Consider the following 22,319-nt stretch of genomic DNA (forward strand, 5'->3'; position numbering starts at 1 on the left):
AAAGAGTCGAGAGTTGCGGGTGTGAATAGTCAACTCTGTTGATCAATAAATTCGATAAAAATCGCGATTTTCAGGGTTCCGCGAGTGAATCAACTTTGGTGGGCCTTTTGGCAGCGAAAGAGCGTATGGTTAGGCACATGAAACGTCAAGATCCGAACTTGGATAGTGGCCTGCTGAAGGCTAAATTTGTAGCCTACACCTCAGGTAATTAATAATCCCCGAGACGATCTTATAATTTTCTTCTAACTACAAATTTCAAAGTCCTACCTTGTGCTCCCCCCAGATCAATCGAATTCGTCCGTTGAGAAGGCGGGACTCCTGGGCTCAATGCCGATGAGACTGTTGCCAGTTGACGAAAATTGCTCACTTCGAGGAAAAACTCTGCTGGAGGCGATGGAAAAAGACAGGAAAGCTGGCCTCATTCCTTGTTACGTTGTTGCAACCCTCGGTACAACTGGCACCTGTGCATTTGATAACTTGAATGAAATTGGACCAATTTGCAAAGAGAATAATGTCTGGCTTCACATAGACGCTGCTTATGCAGGTACGTCACCCACTTTACAATAAATATTCATCATCAAAATTGTCATTCTCTGATTGTATATGCCATTATTACGATTGAAGGTGCTGCTTTCGTATGCCCTGAATACCAACACCTAATGGCTGGAATTGAATATTCTGATTCCTTCAATTTCAATCCACACAAATGGCTTCTCACTAATTTCGATTGCTCGGCCATGTGGTAAGTTAAATTTCCCAACATGCACATTATTTAGTAATTTATTTCCTCATTATTCATCTGATCTAGGGTGAAAGATGCTGGACAACTCATCAATGCCTTCAACGTCGATAGAATTTATCTGGCTCATGACAAACAGGGACTAGCACCTGACTACAGGGTAAGTGAATCTGATTGATAACTGTCATCCGCATATTGATTAAAAAACCAGGATTGAAAATATATTTATAACTCCATGATAAAGTGATAATAATCATGGTAATGTCTTCTAAAATAGATCATAAACTCTAGGAAGAATTAAATTGGTTCTTTATAAGGCTGAGCAAAGTCTCACTGCTACCGTCAAATTATTCAAATAGGAAACTTAGCAAAAAATGTATTCGTTACACGTTTAAAATTCAATAATAATGGTTAACAATAGTGCATCGTTTGCATACATTTGAAGAGATTATGAAACAAACTTGAAAAGAGAATGCAACGATAATCGAGTTCCGTGAGACTGGGATATTTAATATTTTATCACTTAGTTTGGGAAATTTATTTCTGCAGCACTGGCAAATACCTTTGGGCCGTCGATTCAGAGCTATGAAATTATGGTTTGTAATGAGATTATATGGAGTCGAGGGTCTCCAAAATCACATACGTCATTCAATAGAGATGGCAAAGAGATTTGAATCGCATGTGGTATCTGACAACAATTTTGAGCTGGTTACACAGAGATCTATGGGCCTCGTCTGCTTCAGAATGAAGGTAATTTTGGACCTGATGACGTCAACCTGGGCAATTCAATTTTTCTCTCATTATACTAATGAAATGTGTTAATGTTTCAGGGTGACAATTCACTGACACGCCAACTCCTTGATAGATTGATGGCGAGAAAGCACATCTACCTGATTGCTGCGACTTATCGAGAGAAATTGATAATTCGTTTTGCAGTATGCACTCATCTTACTAAAGCTGAGGATATTGATTTCGCATGGAACGAGATAAAGGGTCAGGGGGATGAAATACTATCAGCGAAATTGAAACAGGAACAGATCGCATTGAAAAATGAGGAGGAAGATTTAACAAGTGAGTATTCTGGTAAAGAAGGAGGAATCACAGCTCGCTTGAAGAATATGAAGATTGAAAATGCGAAACCAACACAAAAAATATCGTAATGAATTGTCGCTGTTAACGGGACCACAAACAATCGATTTAAGTTTTTATCTTAAGTGTTAATTATCCCATGAAACTATTCTAATTATTTTTAACTGGTTAATGATTATTGTTATGCACTTGTGCAATGAGTGATAAATCGTAAGAAAAATAAATAAATTGTGATCTGGATTTGTCTTTTGAAATTCTAAGAATAAATAATACCGCAGGGGAAATTTGGAAGTCATGTGAAGTCAAAATAATTATTTTCTGAATGAAGGTTATCAAAAAAATCATTTTCATGAGAAATACTTGACTCCTTTCCCCTGAGGTATTGAACTTCATGAAGTGGAAGTCACTTACCCCTTCTGCATTTCCTCAATCGCATCAAAAAGATCGTCGATCGCACTCACAAAAATCACACACTTCACCTCACTTCACACACAAAAAAAATCATGCACTTCAACAACACTAAAATGTACTAAATCATCGCCACGATTTGTCGAATCACCGCTTCGATCTCGATAAATAAAACGGCTCGATAGCAGTGATTAATTTCGACGCACTAGAAGTCCTTTGTTCATGATCTCGGAAAACAAAGCACTGAACGCGGTCTAGAATGGTCTCGACTGTGACACCCCAAATAATTCACTTTACTCTTCACACATTCCGAAAATTTGATAAAAACTAGTTAATCACCACCATAATTATTGTTAAAATCGATTCACTTCCTCGTATACCTTTATATCTTGCTCTTGTAATACGAATTTGAGGAGCTGCGTCCAACCGACGCTTCCGCAACAGGCAAAGGTCCGCCATCTTGTGACCGGTTGAGCAACCGGCGCCGGAGCTGGTCGCGCTGCATTACCGACGAACCACGCGGGAAAATTCCATTCTCCGCCTCACGAACAGTCGAATATCACGTAAAACTGTCATTCCTGTAATGTAGACATGACATTCTATCGTTTATTTTTGTTTATCACGAGAGTTGCAGTGAATAAATTGTGATATCCACTGTTTATTCATGAAGAAGGAAAAATTACGAGTCTAATGTGAGATATACCGGGTGAGATGCTCCTAGCGCGAATCCGGCTTCGGCAATGGAAACCCCCCAAATCAATTACGAGGTGATTTTTTAATTAGAGAGAAACTAACCAAGGGAATGCGGGTTAAATGTGAATTTTTTCGACTAGATTTTTTGCAAAAGAGAAAGGATCAGAGGACGTGAAAAAAAAGCCTCCGCCATGTCCTCAAGGGTTGAAACTAGAGTCATGCCAGTTGGATCCATGTATGTTGGACCCATGCAAACCAGAACCAACGGTGGTCATCATCGGAGCTGGGATGGCTGGACTATCGGCTGCCCACCGATTGGTTCAATGTGGACTACAAAATTTCACTATTCTAGAGGCCACAGACAGGTTTCAATGAGAATAACAATATAAATTTAAGGAATTCATAATGAATTTATAGAAATCTCCTTCAAAATTATGACGTTCACTTTCTGCAAATTAAATTGTCCCTGAAGGTCCCATAAATTACCTGATTTCTTCATTAAAAATAGACCTGGAGGACGAATCCACTCGTGTTGGCTAGGAGACGTCGTAGCGGAGATGGGGGCGGATTTTATCGAAGGTGGTTGCGTGGCAAATCCTGTCTTTACCCTGGCAGCCCAGGAGGGCCTCCTGAAACATCCACTTTTCCGGCCAGACCCCACGAAAAATCTCTTCTGCACGAGCGACGGCCGAGCAATTGATCTTCCCGTCAGCATCACCGCTTATCATACTTTTAAACAAATTGAACAACAAGCAGCTGCATTATTCTCTCTGGGTTGTGGCCGAGCTCACGGAACTCTTCTAAATTTCATTGGTGTGAGGATTCAACAGGAGTTGCACAATTTTCCGGAGGAGCAGAGGTATAAGAATCGATAGATTTCGTAGGTCGATGGGTTTTAATTTTTTATAGGAGTTGAGAGAGTGATTTTTTTCAAAGTTTATCGTTCAAAACTTACTCTTCAGGTACGACGCCGCCCGAGTTATGTACGGAATGACGAATCTAGTGAGAAGTCGATGTGGGGATGACTTATCTTTGGTGTCTGCTGATCAGTTCGGAAGTTACATTGAGATTCCTGGAGGGAACGTCAGGGTTCCTCTTGGATACGTTGGTGTCCTAGCTCCTCTACTCAGGGACCTTCCAAGTTGTTCTTTAAGGTATGGTCTCTGATAATTTAAAAGAAAAACAGATAATTTTTTAAATAATCCCTGGTCCCACAAATAAAATTAATATTTATATAATTGACTAATTAATATCGTTCTTGTTAACTTTAGTTACGTCATGACTCACGTTTTACACTGATTTATTAATATTTTATAATTTTTTTATCGACTAGTTCTCATTGAATTTCAATTGCTGCGCAATTTTAAAATAGCGTCGTCCGAGAATGAATAGAATTTTAATAGAATTTAGCAGTCAATTCCCCAGTTTTTTTTTCAAATGAAATTCCATCGCACCTGTTATTATCGAAATTATCAGTCATAACCGTTTTGCGTTGTTTCCTCAGATACTGCAAGCCTGTTAGCTGTGTGAGATGGGGAGCAGTGAGTGACTCCTGTCCTCGTGCCGTCGTTAAATGCTGCGATGGCGAGGAATTTCTAGCTGATTATGTCATAGTCACTGTACCACTTGGGGTATTGAAAAATCAACACGACAAACTCTTCTGTCCTGCATTACCAGCCGACAAAGTCGATGCTATCTGCAAGCTCGGTTACGGATATGTTAATAAAATTTTTCTGGAGTACGCAAGACCCTTCTGGGTTTGGAGAGAAGGGAATATAAACCTTGCGTGGTCAGCCGACGAACTGGCAGACAGATGTGATTGGGTCAAAGGTATATTAACTCTAAATCTTCTAGAATAATTATTTTTTTAATTAATCTGATTAAAATTGATTCGCGATGAGGAGAAGAATCGTTAGGACTCATTAAATTCCATAATGAGATTTACAGGAAATCGTAATTATTGAATCTATTAATTTTATTGTGGAATAAAAAATAATATTTAGGTATTGCACACGTCGAGGAACTCCCGGGTTCCCAACACGTCCTCTGCGCCCTAGTGAGTGGTCGAGAGGCAGCGGAGATGGAGCTCTGCTCTGATGAGGAAGTTGTAGAATCAATCACTAGGACGTTGAGACAATTCACAGGGGACCCCACACTTCCATATCCCTCCAACATCCTCAGGAGCAAGTGGTGCATGGATCCGCACTTCGCGGGGGCTTACAGCTACATGGCGATGGACAGTACAGTGGGACATCAGTGTGATTTGTCAAGTCCGCTTCCTGGTAATGAGTGAAAAAATTGTGGAATTGCCACACACGATTTTTCGGAATCATGAAAATCATTCTGTTCCCCTGGTTGACAAGTTAAAAATATTCCCACAATATTTTTATGAACTCCTCAGGGTCTTGTGAACCGATTGCCCCAATCTTACTGTTCGCCGGTGAGGCAACGATCCCCGGACACTACAGTACAGTCCACGGGGCAAGATTGAGTGGAATCAGAGAAGCAGAGAGGATAATTCAGCTGACGAAACGCTTCGGTGGACCACCAAAAACACCCCCCGATGATAAATGCAAGCCCGCATGTCCTTGAATTGTAAGGGAGACATTACCTTATCAAATGTCTGGCTTTGTAAAAAATAAAATATAGTAATTGAAGATTTAAACAATAATTATTTCTCAATTGTCCAATCTCCCTCTCCCTTTCTATTTATCCAGTCAAGTTTTTCCCAAAATCGAGTAGGCAGTGAGAAATAAAATACCCCGATTACACCTAACCATTATTTTTTTATATTATTTGTTTAACAATTGTTATATAATGTGATGACAACAACAATTATGATGTGAATATTAAATTTACAACGAGCTAAACGAATGGCAAGATAAGACTTTGTCACAGTGCACTGAGAAAAAAAAATATTTCTGTAGATAATTTTTTCAGAGATAAATTCAATTTTTTGGAAATAATTTCTTCTCTCACTGCACGTACGAACAACAGGTACTCGGCATCTTCAACATTCCTGAATACTTTCCCGTTGGTCCCATTGAATAAATCATTGTTCCAGTTTTATTGCTAACATGCTATAGCTCAGGTGCTCATCCTGAACTGTTGGACGCAAGCTAAATTTATTTATTGTCCTAACTGCAGCGGTATTTATCAAATGCATGTAACGGCACAAATACTTATCTCATAAATTTTTATTTTGCAGTGAAGCGATAAAACGAAATTACTGCATTTTTTGCATCTAAAATGAATGAATAATATTTTTTTCATACTGAGTTGCAGATTATTTAATATTCAAGCGAAAAGGACTTTTGAATATTTTTTTTACCGCTTCACTACCGATTTCTCTACAATTCATCATAAAAAAAATAAATACCAACGATTCACCTAGTGATATATATACAAAAAACCTTGATCCCTAATAGTGTATTTACAAAACTAAAGAAAACGTCGAGTTAATTAGTTTCACTCGCAAAATCCGAAGAGAGAAAAAAATCTGAGCCCAAGGTAAATTTGATTGCGGAATAAATCCCACGTACAAGTAATTAAAAACTGTTGCGGAACGAGTGGGTGATCGACGTTGAAGGGGAGGGATAACATCGAGACACTTGTAACATCAAAGTAACTGTCACAATATCTAGAGACCCGCGGACTCGATCGGTGAAAGTTACACAAGGTCGGTGTCAGCGGGTGCATGACACCAGAGGTTCAAACTTGGTGATGTGATTTTCAAAAGTGATTAGGATTGATTGCAGGTGGCTGGCGCTAGGGCACGACAACCACGTGTTATTTGCGCCCGCCATCACTTGGAGACGGATTGTTCATCGAGGACCTCGTCAGCGCGAAGTTTTATCTCTTTCCAGGAATTCTCGATGTCTTTGCTCTCGCTGAATCGAGAGCATATGGCCACCCGGAGGAAATACGTGTCGTTTATCTTGGATGGGACCAAGTGGATGAGACCTGCGCCGTTGATCCTCTTCAAGAGGGTTTCGTTGACATCATTTGAGGCCTGGAAAATAAAAAATAGAAAATTTTTTCGAGGATGTTCGATTATTTGAGGAAAATCGGATTTTTATTTCGAATCGAATGAAATAACTCTCCGTTCACTTTTACAAAAATCATGAATTTAAATTAAATTCGTTCGGTTGTAAAATCGAACTATTCGAAAGGTCCGTTGCTCAATTAATTATTGCGCTCCTTCTCCCCCATTTTGTGAAATTTGTCTTCTTGAATCCGCAGAAAGGTATAAAAATAAATTAAAACCCGAGTTTTTTCCGCAAAGATTGAAAGTGAAATTGAATGCAACATATGCCACCCGAAGGCTAAAAATAAATTGACCGCGTTCCTGGGAAGCACAAGCCGTATAAAAGTCTTCAGTCAACGAATGTGTTAACAATACAAAGTTTCAACACCTGACGAATCAAACAGATATGACTGTGAATGAACTTTTTGTGATAGATTACAACAGGATCGAGGCCATTTTTAAGAAGTGAACGGAGACGTTGAGATTGATATTTACCTTGAGTCTGAAGCAAACGAGCCCGAGAACGACTTCAGCTACGATTTCAAATCGCGAATCGCTGAGGACCAGTTGTTCAAATTCCTTCGCCAGGGCGACGTGCTTGCGGATGAATTTTTGGAGATTCTCTACTCCGTAGATGCGGAGGACGAACCACAGTTTTAGGGCGCGGAAACGTCGGCCCAGGGGAATTTGCCAGTGCTAATGAAAAAAAGGAAATTATCGTAGAAATTCAGTCTTGGGAACCGAAAATTGGAAACTGTTGCGAAAGGAGCTGTGATAATTAAAAAATTTTATTCAGATGGTTAATTATGTTTTTTATGAACATTACGTACTCTGTAATCTGGTGCTGACCCCTGCATATCGTGCTTAAGGTACAGCGGATCGACGTTGAAGGCGTTGATCACATAAGTTGGGTCCTTCAGCCACATCGTTGAACAATCAAAATTCACGAGCATCCACTTGTGTGGATTAAAATTAAATGAGTCGGCCCTTTCAATTCCCTTCATCAGATACCGGAATTCCGGACAGATGAAGGCAGATCCTGAAGTCAAAAGATATCTCTCAACTTTCATCCGAATCCAATTCATTTTCTAATAATTTTTTTTACACTTTTTCAAGAATTATTAGTTCTACAACAATTAATCGCTCACTATTTCGTAATTAATTCATTAGTGAATTGAATCAATGTAAATACCGGCATAAGCAGCATCAACATGTAGCCAGATTCCCTCGTCATTGCAGACAGGACCAATTTCATCCAGTCTGTCAAAAGCACAGGAGCAAGTAGTTCCTAAAGTGGCAACAGCATAAAACGGAATGAGCCCCTTCTCTTTATCCTGTCGAATAACATCAGCGAGAGTATCACCCCTCATTTTGTACTTGGAGTCCACGTCCACCAGTTTGAATTGAACACCTCCAAGAAGCCCAGCACGTTCGACAGAACTGTGCGCCTGATCTGCAACAAAATAAAACTCTAAAAAAAATACTAAAAAAATATTATGACGAGCAGATTTTTCACTTCTTGGCAGTTGATAAAAATCCTTGATTTTCCAATTTATAAGTCTACCAACGTTCGTAACTTTGAGTGGAATTGCGTGGGTCAGGTGAGGGGTGGGTTTTGGTGGAAATAACTCCAGTGGTTATTACGCGTCGTCATGGCAACAAAGTGCTAGCTGATGAAGTGCTACGACGCCATAAAAATTCACTCAACTCCACTCATTTCGTTATATCGAAGGTACGAGACAGTTTCCAGTGAAATGGGAATTGTGGGGACTTACAGGAGGCGTAGGCGACTAGTTTGCCCGTGATCTCGGTGTCAGTCCAGTCCGGATGTTCGTCCTTCACCTGGCGAATTTTCTTGGCTTTGGCGCCGAGGAGAGCGACCAGGGTGGCTTCACTAGCTGTTCCCTGAATCACACCACCACCTTTTCCACCGCTGCAGGCCAGAAATTCCTTGGGGAGTTCCAGCATCTTACCCAGCCAGTCCAGCATCACCACTTCCAATTCCGTACATGCGGGACTTGCGATCTGGGGGGAAAGGGATGGAGATTGTTGCATTGTTCGTTGGATTTCGAAAGATATTGCTTACCCAGGTGAAACCTATGCAGGCGATAGCACCGCTGAGCATATCGGCGACGATTGCTGGGTAGGACTGGGCGGTTGGGAAATACGCGTGAAACCTCGGACTGTGCCAGTGAGTTACCTAAAATTTTTCATTTAATTTTTTTCGTTGAATTGAATTGCATTGAATTTTTTTCAATCTAAAGAGTCGGATAAATATATTGCGAATGTTATATTCATTGAATTTTAAAGGGCGTTAAAAAATTCCTGCCTTTCTTTACATAAAAATTGAGAATGTTATTGGATTTTCAGGGAAACTTCATTATTTTTCCTCGTAAATTGAATTCAATGCCGCTCTCTCGGTAATTACTGCGGCAATTACTGCCCCCCCCCCCGTGAAGTTTAAATACCCTTCTCGCTGTGATAGTTACGTTTTGAAGGGTCAGTAGACGTGTAATAAAAATTTAAGGATACCCCAATATTTACTATGAAAATAAATCGAAATTTTATCAACATCTGGATAGAATTCGATTTTTAAAAACTCTGGGGTTATTTTTTAAAAAAAGTTAGCAGGATAAAAATTGCGTATCCTTTCTGTAAATAAAGTTTTTCAACCCCTGAATCACGGCCAGGGTCGCTCTCGTGGAAATTGATAGTCAATATTACCCCTGGCATGATAATTTTCTCGATATCTCCCATGATATCCTCCCATCGTTCGGGTGCCTGCGGTGCCTCCGTTGGCAAGAGTGGCTTGATGTATCCGGGCTCAACAGTCGGCAAAACTCGCCTACAAGAACCAGAAAAAAAAAACAAGAATAGGACACAAGGTCGATGCATTAGTGTAATTTTTCAAGGATGAAATAAGAAAAAAACCTTCACCCACTGGATCGTTAATAACAACTGTCTAAATACGGCTATTACTACTGATTTACAATCAGGAATAATCAGTTCCCTTGATCTCGTTACTCCCATTACCAGGATAGTGAGTACACCGTGGAATTAAATAATCAGAACAATTGATTAATTATAAAAAAATAATAATTGATCGTTCTCACCTGTCGCGGATGTTTTCCAGGTAATTGGCGATAAAATCCGCCATTTCTTTAGCGAAGTCCTTGAAGCTTTCGGGATCCATTGCGGGAGTCACCTGCGAATGACAATACGAACAAATAAGTTCGGTAAAAATTACTCACCCGTTTGTTCATATCATCATTATTATTAAAAATTTATTATTTCACTTGCGAAGTGGTGAGACGAGGAGTTGACTCATCTCTGAGTTTAGTTTTTGATCAATATCTCCGGATCTAACGGAGATAGCGGAATTGTTGTAATAACATTTGTTGTAGTACTCAATTTCCTCTCCAAAAAATGTTATACAATTTTTTTTCCATCTCCCCTAGATTCTGAGATAGACCGTTAAAACTGACCGATGGTCAAGACTGGCTCGTCTCGTTTTGTCACTTTGCCACTGATTTTCTTTGGGATAAATTAGCCAGTGTGGGATTATGATATTATGAGTGAAGCATCCGGTTAGTCTTGTTTGTGAGATAACACCGAGGGAGATCAATACCTCTCGCTAATTCTCTCAACAAAACAGAAACGTCACGTACTGACACTTATCGCGGATTTTATACGAATATCGGGGGAAATCGCGGCGACCGCTGACGCTGAGTGTCTGATCATTAATCATTTTTCTACTTCAATTCCGATGAGTCCAAGAAACGGATCATCGTTCATGATTTTTTTAAGTCATCGTCTTAATCATTGACATTTGTATTAGGCTACGAAAAAAATTGCGATGGGGTAAAGGGGATTAATAATTTCCGCGATTCCTTGGAGAACTCGCAGAAGACGCAAATCAACATCGAAATATTATCGCATAGACCGAGGAGAGGGGATAACGGAACAGTGGCAAAAGATAACTGCACGTCAGTTTGAAAGTGAACAGTGGCCATGACTCATATCCACGTTGTCTTTCGCATGTGCGTTCGCAGGAATTCAACGAGAAAGTCAACAACTTCGACTGGGAATTCCCTTTGGTGACGTCAAAGTCATTTCTGCAGCTGTTTCACTCCTCTCTATGTTTCTATTCACCTTGGGGTGCATCATGGAAAAACCGAGGTGGAGGAAACCAGAATTTTGAATCGCCCCGGGGCCTCTGGTGTTTGCGAGTTGAGAGAAAAAAGTGGACTCCTTGGAATTTATCCTACACGGAATTACCTCACGTCAGTGATCCATTGTCCAAAGAATAACTCCAACGACAGATTTTTTTTATTTGCAATTTGTGAAGAGAAATGACGGGAATTTTTTTTTAGAGGAAATTCGTGGAAAATTCGATTAAACATTAGAGCATTTTAATTAGTCAATTAATTATTAATTTGTAGTAAATTTAGGGGTGGATGAGGTAACGATGACTCGTGACACACTTTTGGAGAATTTTAGGGTTTTAGTTTTATCAATAATTTCTCTTCGTGCAGATCTTTCACTGAACTCGTCTGATGAGATAAGTCAATTCCTGCCAGTTCCTCATTGGAAGTCAATTCAAGTGAAGTACAACTCGAGAAGAAGATGAATTGACGGTACTCAGTAAAGCACTACTGTTAACGTCACAAATGCCAATAGCTGAATTGAATGATTGGGTGTGGAAACTTTCAATCAGCACTCGAGTGCTCTGTTGTTAAGCTGTTTGAGATTACGATTTCTCGACTGCATTTATCGATTGTTTTCAGTTCTCCACAGATAAAAAAAAGTTGCTCACCAGAAAAAATTGAGAGAAGTTTCTTCATCATCAAGTTAACGTCGATTATTTCAAAATGAAAAAACCCAGAGCACTTCCCAAAATTCGTTTAAACCAAATCAGAGAAAATAAAAAATCTCAGTTCTAACAGAAAGAGATTTCCACACATGACATTACGTAAAAATAAATAAAAAAAATTTTTAATTGACTCGTAAAAATACTCACGTGGTTTATCGAGTAATGGATGAATGACTTCACTGATGTAAAATATATCCGGGAATATTACTGTATTTGTCAATCACCAAATTTGAATCTTCAACACGTGATATGTGACTGGCTTGGTGGACGGTGAGCCAGTGTCGCGAAACTCTCGTACAGTCAGGGTTTATGTGGAGCCCCACTCTCCTGCTATCGGTTTATATACCCATCCACAGCTAGATGTTCTGGCCAATGGAATCGCTGAGATTTGGTTGGGCAAAGGGAGAGAGCGGGATGAAATACAGAAATTTAATGATTTTGCATGAATTCATTCCTATGATGATGCATTGGTCCAGATCAAACTAAACGAACGGTTGACAATTTTTTTATGGTAATTGAGTTCATGGGGGGGGTCCAGGATGTCAGCTATTTGGTATTGAGTCCTGACACTTGGCTTTTGTCATTCCAATCGATTACCCCTGCTGTCCTGTCTTGTCTGCGTGAGGCAATTGAGGATTGAATGGCAAAAATAATACTGGGGTATCATCACAGGAATTATAATGTCGACGAATTGAATATTATATTGATTAGTCAATTTAATTAGAGGGGGATTAATGGAAATGGGGTAGGACGTCAAACGAATGGAGGGAAATGGAAAAAGGGAGAATAATGGAACAAGAATTGATCTGAATAATAAATTATCAACTTATTATATTTTTTTAGAAATGAAAAATGAATAGATGAGGAGGAAAGGTTCTTCTTATTTTTCATAGATTTTTTACAATTTTCATTTGACAAAATTCCCTGAGATCTCAGCGAAACTATAAAATAATTTAATAGTTTAGTGCAATTCTTTTTCATTATTTTCCATAATTTCCATAAATTTTCGAAGAGACTTTTGTTCGAAATGATTAAATACCCCCAACCTCTCTCACATCTCCGTCAGTTGACTCAACAGCCCATTTATCGACGCTTCTGTTCACAAGTTGAGCGTATAACTCTATTATGCACCAGGAGTAGAGTCATAGTACCCGACAAATTGAGTTAACGACCGTTTTCCTGATACTCAAAAGAGCGAGGAAAATTGAGGAGTATTTTGTTGAAACTGCCTTTAAGAAAAATCATAATTAACCCGAGATAAATAAATTTCTGTCTCCCACTGTCTGCCAGAGAAATATCAGGATATTCGTCGTGTCATTTCTACTTCATCTTCATTCAATTTTGCTGGACCAATCAAGGCTACTTCAGCCAGGCAAACTCAATTGGCTGGTGAAATAGTGAATTCAAGGATAAACTTTTGATTGCATGTATCTAATGCATGGGAAACTTAAGTGTGTCCTTGGCAGATAGAGCGGTTGTTGAACGTATCAAGTATTGTTCGTATACTTTCATTTTTAATATAAAGAAGGTTTTTCGTCTATGACCTTACGTTGTGGAGCAACAAGCTGGAGCCTTGTTGTACGTGTCGATGGAATTATAGTCATTCATTTTATTCTAGTTTTTGTTTTGGTTATTATGCAACAAATGTGCACAGGAAATACATTAGTGTAAAGTTGTGAAAACTGCCCGGATTATTCGAGCACCATTAAGCAATTTTTTAAATATAATAAATTTGTTACGTAATAAAAAAAACAAATTCTTTATTTCTATTCCAGACGATTTTTTTTTTTAAATTCAAATGACACAAGAAATTCTCAGAAAAACTGCATCCAGTTTATTTACTCCAGAAAATAAATAATAAATCGTACATTTATGCTCTGTTATCTCACCAATACTCTTGATATACGACGTGCTTCTCACCCCCGGAATAAATTCAAGCCACCCTTTTTCCTCCTCCAATTCTCCCCGAAGAAAGACCAGAGAAAAAAGAAAGACACTTTGGAGTATCTAATCGTGGTGTCCCAAGGGGGACGTGTGCGGCAACGGCTGACTCCAGCCTTCATTTTCCACTGAAACATAAGGAGGATAAAGGGGTTGAAGTACCTCACCGAGAGAAGGACTTTTCATTTAAAGCCCTGCGACATTTTCCTCCCACTCACGATTTTTTTTTCTCGTTTTCCGCCGATTGATAAAAAAAGAAAGGAGTGAAAAAAAAAAAATAGTGTCCTTGTTCTGTTCTCCAGTGCTCTGTGCCGTCACCATGACTACGACTTCCCGCTGGATAATCAGCGGGATCTTGCACTTTTCCAACGATTGGGCCAACTTCCCTTATCTCCTCGTGATCATCCGGATAGTTTTACATTGAAGCTGTCGCATTGTTATAAAGTTAGTCTTTTAAGGAAGAGAACCGACGTGATAAAGTTCGTGTGGTACATGAAAATAAAATGATGGAAAGTCCAGTAAATAATTATCACACGTTTCATATTTTGTACTGATTCCCCCACAATTTTGCTGAGAAATTAACGAATGGATAATTAAATTGATAATTAATCCACTTAAATAAATGAATTCAGAAATAAAAAAATATTTTTAGTAAATTTGTATTTGAAAAATTGCATTTTTGTTTGTCATTTGTATTTGTTATTTTTCACTGAGTTTTATACTGAATGTTTTATCATGAGTTTGATAATTTAGATGTCATAGTGACTGAAGTATCAAGAAACCTCCAACAGTCTTGAACAGTCTGTGAGTGAAAGAGAATTAACAGTCTGGGAACGAGCCTTCAGTAAAAGGGGATAATAATCAACCGACAATTTCCTGAAGTTCTACGGTCGAATGCACCCTCTGTGCTTTCAATTCAATTCTCGGATCACCAGAGCCCCCGTGAAAGCTCCAGGAGCGGTCGTCCGCAGGCCTTGAGATGTGATATCACAGTACCAGAACTATTAATTATCTTTAACTCATCGCCCTGGCTTTAGCAATAAATGGCCGAGGGTGCAATCACTCTCCTCAGGTATCTCCCTGATATTTATTTATGTTCCTCCGGTGGGCAAGTGGTGCACGGGGTGAGGGCGAGGGTAAACGTATGCCACTTGTCGTCATTCATCCTCACCGAGAGTAAAACCCATCTCCAAATGGGATGCATTATGGATGAAGGGGCCGATGGGCTACTTATGTGGTTGGGGTTTCTGTATTCTATTGTGCGGAAGAGTCTTTTACCAGTAAAAGTCAGGATTTAGCGAGTGGATTTTTTGAATAAGACTCTCAGAAATTGCTGGAAGGATTTTTTTTAGTCAATTGTACTCCTCTGAATGATGAGGGTATTTTCTGTTTTTATATATTTTCTTAAGAATGTGAGGGGCAGGTTCTAATCCACTTCACACTAATCAGGAGAGTGTACAATGAATTGTTCATATTTTTTGGAATTGATTTATTTAACGAGGAATGAAAAATATTATTGTTGGACTGCTTTTTGTTGTAGATAGAATTTTTAATCGAAATCATTTAAATGAAGGATTTTAATTAGTTCAGAAAAACGCGATGAGTCAGGGGGAGTCGAGGTTCAATTGTTATTATGTTGCAAAGGGACTTTTTGTTATAAATTAATTTTATAAAGTTCAGGCTCCTCATCTTTATTCCATTCCGAAGATGAAACTGAAGTAATTACGATCACGTAGTAGTAGAAGGAATGAAAGGATAACGGAGTACAAGGAAATTCCATTATGACTCTACCCTTGTCGCGACATATATTTTTACCTTTCGAGGGAAAGACCTGACATCCAAGAGGGGATTCCCGAGGGTTGATCCATCAATCATTTGGAAGTAGAAAATCCCATCGATAATAATTCAACTCATGACTAAAATAAAGTCATCGTTTAACGATGGGCTACTCCTTTCCCCTAAAATTCCCTTCGCGAACTATTAATTAATGACGAAACATAAAAACGTCGACAGAAAAACGAAAAAAAAAAATTGAAAAAATTGAATTAGGGCTGAGATGGTTTCGAACAATTTAAATTTTAATTCCATCGACAAAAAAAAATGGAATGTCGGTGTGAAGTTGCAGTTAACCTCGTCAACAATTTTAGATATTGCAAACGAAAAATTTCGAGATTACGATACCCTAAATCCCTTTATGATTCACTGGAGCCAGTCAAAATGGATGCAGTGAGAGACTGCATAGAGTGCATTAATTTCCATTGGATAGCGATGGTCGGCGCAGGAATGTACGCACACATCAGGCAAATTTGTGTAATAGGATTGTGCTTTGAACATGAAAACCTTGTGCCCTTCCAACCCACCCATGCATCCCTTATCTTCACCTTCTCTGTTCTGTCACTACTCGCGGAGTTTAAACCCTGGCCTTCCTCCCTCAAAGAACCACCAGTGCTATTGTTGTATCTTTACGAGGTGAGGCATGGGCTATTTATATATCAGTACATATAATTAATATATACTATATAAATATTTATGCAAAAAGTATTCAGGCAATTATTTTATTTCTGAACGTATAATGTCAGCGACTCAATCAGAAATTAATGAGATGAGTTGGATCAACTCGTCTTCCCACACACGTTTTTTTCCACTGCCACTGGTGAAAATATTGTTTTCGGTTCTTCGGGGGCTCAATTTTTGTTATTTGAATATTTTTTGAGTGATACTGGAAGTAATCGAGGGCTCATATGATTTGATTAGTTTATGATAATATTTCTGCGTTAATTTTAGATGCTCGTAGCAGCTTTTGTGACAAATTTATCGACTCGCATCGTCTGGATGCCCCTGATAAGTTCTCTCTGGTGTCTCACTCAGGAATCGAGTAAATTTGTGAGTAGAAGACCTACCCCTGCGTTAAAATAAACTACCCTATATCCCACCAACGCTAGTAAAATTTAAAGGCGATGGAAATTCGGCATTGGACAATAAAATAAAAATTTTATTGTTTCCATTTTATCGTAACATCTGTTTAATTAATTTTGATTATAATTTTTTGGCTGCTGAGCAGCTGTACTGGGCCAACTCGAAGGCCGGCCTGGACAGTTACTCCCATCTAACCAATGTGGCTGGTTACCTGATAAAAGAAGACGCCGTCACTCACATGAGCGTCTGCATGTCGATCCTCTCATTCGTCTGGATGCTGGACGCCACAGAATCCCTCGATGTCATCCTCGACTGCTGGGCCAAGTAGTAATACCTTGAAAATTTTTATTTCCTCGGGTTATCGTTTCTCTGGTACTCTTGGAGCATCCAGCCACTATATTTTGTGTTCAGAGTGGAGACAACTGTGTCGAGGATGTTTAGAAAACGTCTGAGGAACCGGAGGATCTGCTTCGAGGACCCTGAGGTCACCGATTTCTTCATTTATGATGCTGCATTACACTCCATATCATGATGATCCACGGACTCGTGCCATTTAGGATTATCAAGATCTATTAAATTTTTATAAATATCGATGAACTCTGTGTCTAATTTTGTTCATGAAAAAATGTAATGAAAAAGGAGGCCCTGCTCTAATTTTTTGCGGGTGAATAAATAATACTTAATATTTTTTTTTATGTAATTAATGCATTTTTAAGTGAATGTGATTTTTTTTTAATAAATAAATTCTGTCACGGTATCATGATACGAATAACAGTTGGAGGAAAAATTCCACTCGCCTTTGTTTTTTTTTATTCTGTTGTCGACGGGAATTTTCGAAAAATCATGGTTGGAAAATTGAGTAAATGACAAAGCTCCTCTGCACTATTTGGTCGCTCTTTTTATATTTATCAGGACTCTCGATTTATCAACCGTGTCTATGCAACTTTCGGAGTGACAATGATGATGAAGATGAGGCTGTCCTGGTCGGGTCACGACTCACCTCGTGTATATTTGTCTCCGGGGTTTACGTCATCACCAGCAACATCTCCCTCGTTCCTTCGAGCTTCAAAAAACCATCGGCTTCAGTGCTGTGTCTTTACGAGGTACAACTTCACATTTTCAGCATGAAAATGGTTGAATTGTGCGAGTGTCATAAAATTCGTTTATTGCCTCAAGTTTTTCGCTACCTCATTCATTCTGGATTTCTTCGGGACCTGCGTCTGGGCCCCGATTGACGTGGTGATAAGGACGAGACTCCCTAGAGCCGTTTGCCACGTAACGTAATTCCATTGATCTTTCTGGTGTCCTTGATTTTTTGAGCTTCGGCGGAGGTTCAATTGAGCGATAAATTTTAGACGCTGAATAGTCTGGACTATGATGACGCCGCTGAATGGATTGTCATGAATCAGTTGCCGATGATGGCAGCGAGCTTTGGACTGAGTGTTGCAGTTTTTCTCACGTCTATTCATGTGACAAGGGCTTTGGATTTAACGATGTACTAGTAAGTCCCGTGTCAAGTATTTTTCAGATTTCACAGAATCTCTTTCCCAACAATACTTTCCCCTTCAAAGAATTTTAGAGTTGAAATGAGAAAATTCCGGAGTGATGTTCTCGAAATTGCAATTAATTCACTTTAACTTTGAAAAAAAAAACAACCAAATATTCTCCAGCGAATATGGAACCCTCGACTTCGCCGAATACGCAGGCACTAGGCTCTGGCAAAGGGTTCTGTCCGAACTCCAGAAGGTCTCTAGAGAGCGATGTCCTTACAACGGTCCAAATGAGAGCCACAGGTCCTCCTCGAAGTCAAGCAGCCGAAAGAAACACCGCAGTAAAAGCCGTCGACGAAGTCCATAAGTGTAACCATCCACAATCAAACGAAAAATTGAAAATAATCACACTCCAAAATACTATTTATCCTTTTTATTAAAAAGAAGGCATTTTTTATTTTCGTCCGAAACTGAAGTATAACGTACAAATGGTATAGATAATAGTGATAATAATTATAATTAATAATCAATTAATATCAATTCAATTTGATAATACGTATTTGTTGTTGGTTTTTCATCATTTTTTTTTCGATTATAATGTAGATTGTTTATTTCATTATTATTTATATAATTGATAATTGTACTAATGAGATGTGTTCAGTGGCAGCATATATACATATTACAGTGTGACTCTTTATATCTCAACGACGGCTACGGTTAAAACATTTTTCATTTTATTTTAATCATTCGTTTGGGCTTTACAATGTTTGAGGTACTACTTGAGCGTTTCACTCTCGATTCAATGTCTTCGTTAAATCTCAATGAAATGTATTGCTTAATTAAATTTTCATAGTTAGGCAGTCAAGAGATCGTGGATATGTAATTTTTTTAAAAGTTAAATGCTCCAATTGTTTAACAGAAAATGTTTTCAAAGGAAATTTAAAATTCAAGGGGAATGTTGTTACGCAAATGTCTCCACAGGATCTCAAATGAATAGTGAGCAATTGATAAGGCTGATTAATAATTCAATCGTGTGCATGAAATATTTTTTTTTATTAATAATTCCACTTGGACGTATGTACTTCGTCTTTCCAATTGGCTTACATTACGTATATACATTTGTGAGTGAAGGGAGAGGACTTCTGATGACATTGAATCGAGTGAGATACCGTCTTTATGGGGAGGAAGAGGGAGGAGGAGGGGAGGGTGAATGGGTGAGGGCGAGGGAGCGCGATTAATTCAATAATAAAATCCATAACGACTCGTTTAATGTACATACACAACAGTCATCTAACTATTATTATTTCTTTTAGTTTAATGCCACTGCACACACGCACGTAGGCGTAACTCATATATAACGATAAAACCTTTTTTGTTTTTCTATGTATTTTTTTTTTATTTTATCTCTTTTTCATTATATTTACCTTTTCCTTTTGTTTTTTTTGTCACTAATGCCAGTCTGTGGAAATACTGTCTCGCTGCTTAAACACTACGGATTTATTGAACTTCAGAATTTGTGGTTCAGTTCGAAAACGATATAGACTGATAAAACAAATGGGAAATGAATATTTTTTTCTCATCGAATTGATTAAATGAAATGTTTAAGAAGTTGGGGGAAGTGTGAAGGTTTTTATCAAAGATTTTTTATGTCTCTGAACTGTGGGAAGGGATTTGTGGAAGAGATTCGTAGGATTTTTCTGAAGAAAACATTCAATCTTACACTAATTTATACGATAGACTAGGAAGAGGGCTTGTTTTTTAGTTTTTTTTTGCCACTTTATGGGGGACAGCGTATACGCGAAAAAAATTAATATCACAAATCGCAAAAAACTATAATTAAATACGATAATGAGTGTAGGATAATTATACAATAATCTGGCTTTAACTGTATAAGTATTCCGACGAATTATTATGACTTCTTTAGATTCGTGATTTCCTTCATTTTCATCATCGTCGAGTAAATAATATAATTACATATCTTCGTACATCGATCACATTGTTTTTTTTTCCTTCGTATGTACCACTTATTTATGGATTAAATTTTAGTCACTGTGGACCGCCCTAGATCGGTAAATTGACTATGAATTATCCTGGGTAATGAATTCCCTCATGTTTTTTATTCCCATGGAATTTTTTTTTCACTGATCAGTCGATATCGAGAGATTAATCGGGTGATTAAGCACTTGATTAATCGTTAGTGCTTGAATTTTCATGGATCATTGTGTCATTTAATGGCTAATTACGACATTGAATGACGATGCCATTGAGCTAATTACCATTGTCATTAGTTTAATCCCTAAAAATTCGTTCTTCATCGTTTTTTCACGTTTCGATAGTAACATTCATCAGGCTCATTGATGATTTTGCATTTTGTGGCGCCTTGGTCGCCTAATCTAATATAAATATTCATATATTATGTAATAATATCCATAATCATACAATAATACTTCTAATAATGGCGATGGGAATTTTTTTACGATTTCACTTTCACATTTTTTTTTCTTGTGACAAAGAAGTGGAAATTGTGAATAAATCGATTATAATTTTTTTTTCCAGTTTTTCTCTCTTTATATTCATCTAGTTATGGCAGAGCCACGATGAAACTGTGGCGAAGAAACTATAATACTCCATTACATGCCACGGCGCACATCTCAAACATCTAATGTTTTTTTTTTCATTTTCTTTCATATCAATAATAATTATTTAACTGTCTCAACAGTGAATATATAATAAATTCGTTTATCGTTCTTGTTTTATTTTCTTCATCAGAGAGGAGAGAAAATTAAATGGAGTTAAAAAATTGAGACCTTCATTCATTTAACTATTACGTATAAAAAAGATGAACGCATTATCAGCGATTGTTCTTTGGTATGTGGTTTTGTTCTTCTTAAAAATATTTTAGAGATTTTTTTCTTCACATCATTTCATCAGCAGTTTCTTCCTTCTCTCAATTTTTAATTAAAAAACGCATCGGTAGAAAAAACCGAACACTGAGTCGTTGACAAAAGACGTAGGACGATACAATATACTTTGATGATTGATGAATGACGAATGAATGAATGAGAAAAAAAAATTATCGAGAAAAAAAAATTCTAACAATTAGCTTTTCATCGTTTCCTTAAGTCGAATAAATAAATAAACGAATTTATACAAAAGTCTTACATACTCTTGGGCATAGTACACGTATTTTCATGCATCTCAGGTTTTTTGGTGCAGTTAATAAATATTTTTTTTTTTGTTTTATGAGCTTAAAATTATTGCAAAGTTCGTGCTCGTCTGATTTTTGGAACAAGAATGACCATTTTTTTTTATCGTTTTCTCTCATCTTTTTGGGCATGACTAAAATTTTAACTTACATTCACTTACAATTTAGTTCTTTCTCTATACTTTCTCGCAATCTTTCGATTTATTGGATTTATTTTCCCACGAATTTATGATGCTCTTGTCATCATTCGTTATTTAAAATTAATGAGACCTACGAGACGAATTGATTTCTTTATTCCTCTTCCTCGCTCTCTTCGGTTGGGCCGTACATGTCTGCTAATTTATCGAACCTCGGGCCCCATGCACCCAAGTACTCGTACTCGTGCTGTTCGTCATCGGTGCCTAGAAAATCAAGTAAATCGCCACGGTAATGGCTTGGCGAGCTCTGGGGGTTGGGATTAATCAGGACAAAAAAAGTTAGAGACTTTTACCCGATGCTAATGATGATAGGGAGCCCGCAGTACTGCCACCACCTTCGTACGCGTAATTTCGGAGATCATCAAAGGGCGGAGCATTGGGATCGCTGTCAGCACGCTTCTTGTGATCCTCGATGAACATTCCAACATTGGGCTCTGGCCCCAGGGGATCTGGGATGCAATCAAAATGGAGAGTGAATCCAGGTATTTCTCAATTTCCAGAAATTTCGTATTCATACGACGTTTGCGAATGCAATTCCAATATTCTTTTGGATTCATATTAATTTTCAGTGGATGTGGCGACCGGATTTTCGAGTGGAAATGAATTCGACGAATTTTTATTATCAGCGAAACTCAATATATAAAGATGATTTTATAGTCTTACAAGGGGAAGTGAAATAAAATTGATATTGTTTGAAAAATGAGGTGCAATAATTTTTCTGTCTCAAATAAATCAAGAGGA

At 38.1% G+C, this 22,319-nt stretch overlaps 6 protein-coding genes and 1 long non-coding RNA gene across 20 annotated transcripts in view; 4 read left to right on the forward strand and 3 right to left on the reverse strand.

The window, feature by feature from the left end:
- Window positions 1-2,068, forward strand: part of LOC135165948 (aromatic-L-amino-acid decarboxylase-like) — a 46,185-nt gene extending 44,117 nt beyond the window's left edge. For all 5 annotated transcript variants that reach the window (XM_064127779.1, XM_064127777.1, XM_064127776.1 and 2 more), the window contains exons 4-9: window positions 75-204; window positions 284-544; window positions 625-742; window positions 809-899; window positions 1,289-1,489; window positions 1,570-2,068. In XM_064127779.1, the coding sequence (XP_063983849.1) occupies window positions 75-204; window positions 284-544; window positions 625-742; window positions 809-899; window positions 1,289-1,489; window positions 1,570-1,899 (1,131 nt within the window). In that variant the 3' untranslated portion in view covers window positions 1,900-2,068. The remainder of the gene's footprint in view (window positions 1-74; window positions 205-283; window positions 545-624; window positions 743-808; window positions 900-1,288; window positions 1,490-1,569) is intronic.
- Window positions 2,069-2,788: 720 nt separating this feature from the next.
- LOC135165947 (peroxisomal N(1)-acetyl-spermine/spermidine oxidase-like) lies at window positions 2,789-5,581 on the forward strand. Its single transcript, XM_064127774.1, has 7 exons — window positions 2,789-3,003; window positions 3,070-3,294; window positions 3,438-3,788; window positions 3,892-4,083; window positions 4,434-4,759; window positions 4,933-5,211; window positions 5,331-5,581. The coding sequence occupies exons 1-7, from the start codon at window positions 2,948-2,950 to the stop codon at window positions 5,519-5,521; spliced, it is 1,620 nt and encodes a 539-aa protein (XP_063983844.1). The 5' UTR covers window positions 2,789-2,947; the 3' UTR covers window positions 5,522-5,581.
- Window positions 3,380-4,350, reverse strand: LOC135165954 (uncharacterized). The gene is made up of 3 exons (XR_010299608.1): window positions 4,217-4,350; window positions 3,885-4,092; window positions 3,380-3,658 (listed from the first exon to the last, which is right to left on the reverse strand). It is a non-coding gene; the product is annotated as an uncharacterized LOC135165954 (long non-coding RNA).
- Window positions 5,582-5,695: 114 nt separating the features above from the next.
- On the reverse strand, window positions 5,696-12,139 carry LOC135165949 (aromatic-L-amino-acid decarboxylase). Of its 2 annotated transcripts, none has more exons than XM_064127781.1 (9): window positions 11,977-12,139; window positions 10,070-10,161; window positions 9,681-9,801; window positions 9,043-9,156; window positions 8,732-8,981; window positions 8,149-8,409; window positions 7,787-7,995; window positions 7,452-7,652; window positions 5,696-6,941 (listed from the first exon to the last, which is right to left on the reverse strand). In XM_064127781.1, exons 2-9 carry the CDS (start codon window positions 10,147-10,149, stop codon window positions 6,735-6,737), a joined length of 1,443 nt encoding a protein of 480 aa, XP_063983851.1. In that variant the 5' UTR covers window positions 10,150-10,161; window positions 11,977-12,139; the 3' UTR covers window positions 5,696-6,734. The 2 variants fall into 2 exon arrangements, with proteins under 2 accessions (XP_063983851.1, XP_063983852.1); XM_064127782.1 differs by lacking the exon at window positions 11,977-12,139 and adding an exon at window positions 10,585-10,609.
- Window positions 12,140-15,719: 3,580 nt separating this feature from the next.
- Window positions 15,720-17,352, forward strand: LOC135166264 (uncharacterized). Of its 2 annotated transcripts, none has more exons than XM_064128367.1 (4): window positions 15,720-16,239; window positions 16,555-16,653; window positions 16,832-17,010; window positions 17,098-17,352. In XM_064128367.1, exons 1-4 carry the CDS (start codon window positions 15,871-15,873, stop codon window positions 17,216-17,218), a joined length of 768 nt encoding a protein of 255 aa, XP_063984437.1. In that variant the 5' UTR covers window positions 15,720-15,870; the 3' UTR covers window positions 17,219-17,352. The 2 variants fall into 2 exon arrangements, with proteins under 2 accessions (XP_063984437.1, XP_063984438.1); XM_064128368.1 differs by having other exon boundaries at window positions 15,723-16,239; window positions 16,832-17,013; window positions 17,098-17,226.
- Window positions 17,353-17,534: 182 nt separating this feature from the next.
- On the forward strand, window positions 17,535-18,651 carry LOC135166265 (uncharacterized). Its single transcript, XM_064128369.1, has 4 exons — window positions 17,535-17,789; window positions 17,863-17,961; window positions 18,042-18,187; window positions 18,357-18,651. Exons 1-4 carry the CDS (start codon window positions 17,550-17,552, stop codon window positions 18,541-18,543), a joined length of 672 nt encoding a protein of 223 aa, XP_063984439.1. The 5' UTR covers window positions 17,535-17,549; the 3' UTR covers window positions 18,544-18,651.
- LOC135166262 (neural-cadherin) overlaps window positions 18,595-22,319 on the reverse strand; it is a 113,829-nt gene continuing 110,104 nt past the window's right edge. For 4 of the 8 annotated variants that reach the window (XM_064128361.1, XM_064128364.1, XM_064128359.1 and 1 more), the window contains 2 exons: window positions 21,866-22,027; window positions 18,595-21,782 (listed from right to left, as the gene is read on the reverse strand). In XM_064128361.1, the coding sequence (XP_063984431.1) occupies window positions 21,673-21,782; window positions 21,866-22,027 (272 nt within the window). In that variant the 3' untranslated portion in view covers window positions 18,595-21,672. The remainder of the gene's footprint in view (window positions 21,783-21,865; window positions 22,028-22,319) is intronic. The other 4 variants (XM_064128363.1, XM_064128365.1, XM_064128362.1 and 1 more) reach the window with 1 other exon arrangement.

The sequence above is a fragment of the Diachasmimorpha longicaudata genome, chromosome 9 (genome assembly GCF_034640455.1).
Source record: "Diachasmimorpha longicaudata isolate KC_UGA_2023 chromosome 9, iyDiaLong2, whole genome shotgun sequence".
Classification (NCBI taxonomy): Eukaryota; Metazoa; Arthropoda; class Insecta; order Hymenoptera; family Braconidae; genus Diachasmimorpha; species Diachasmimorpha longicaudata.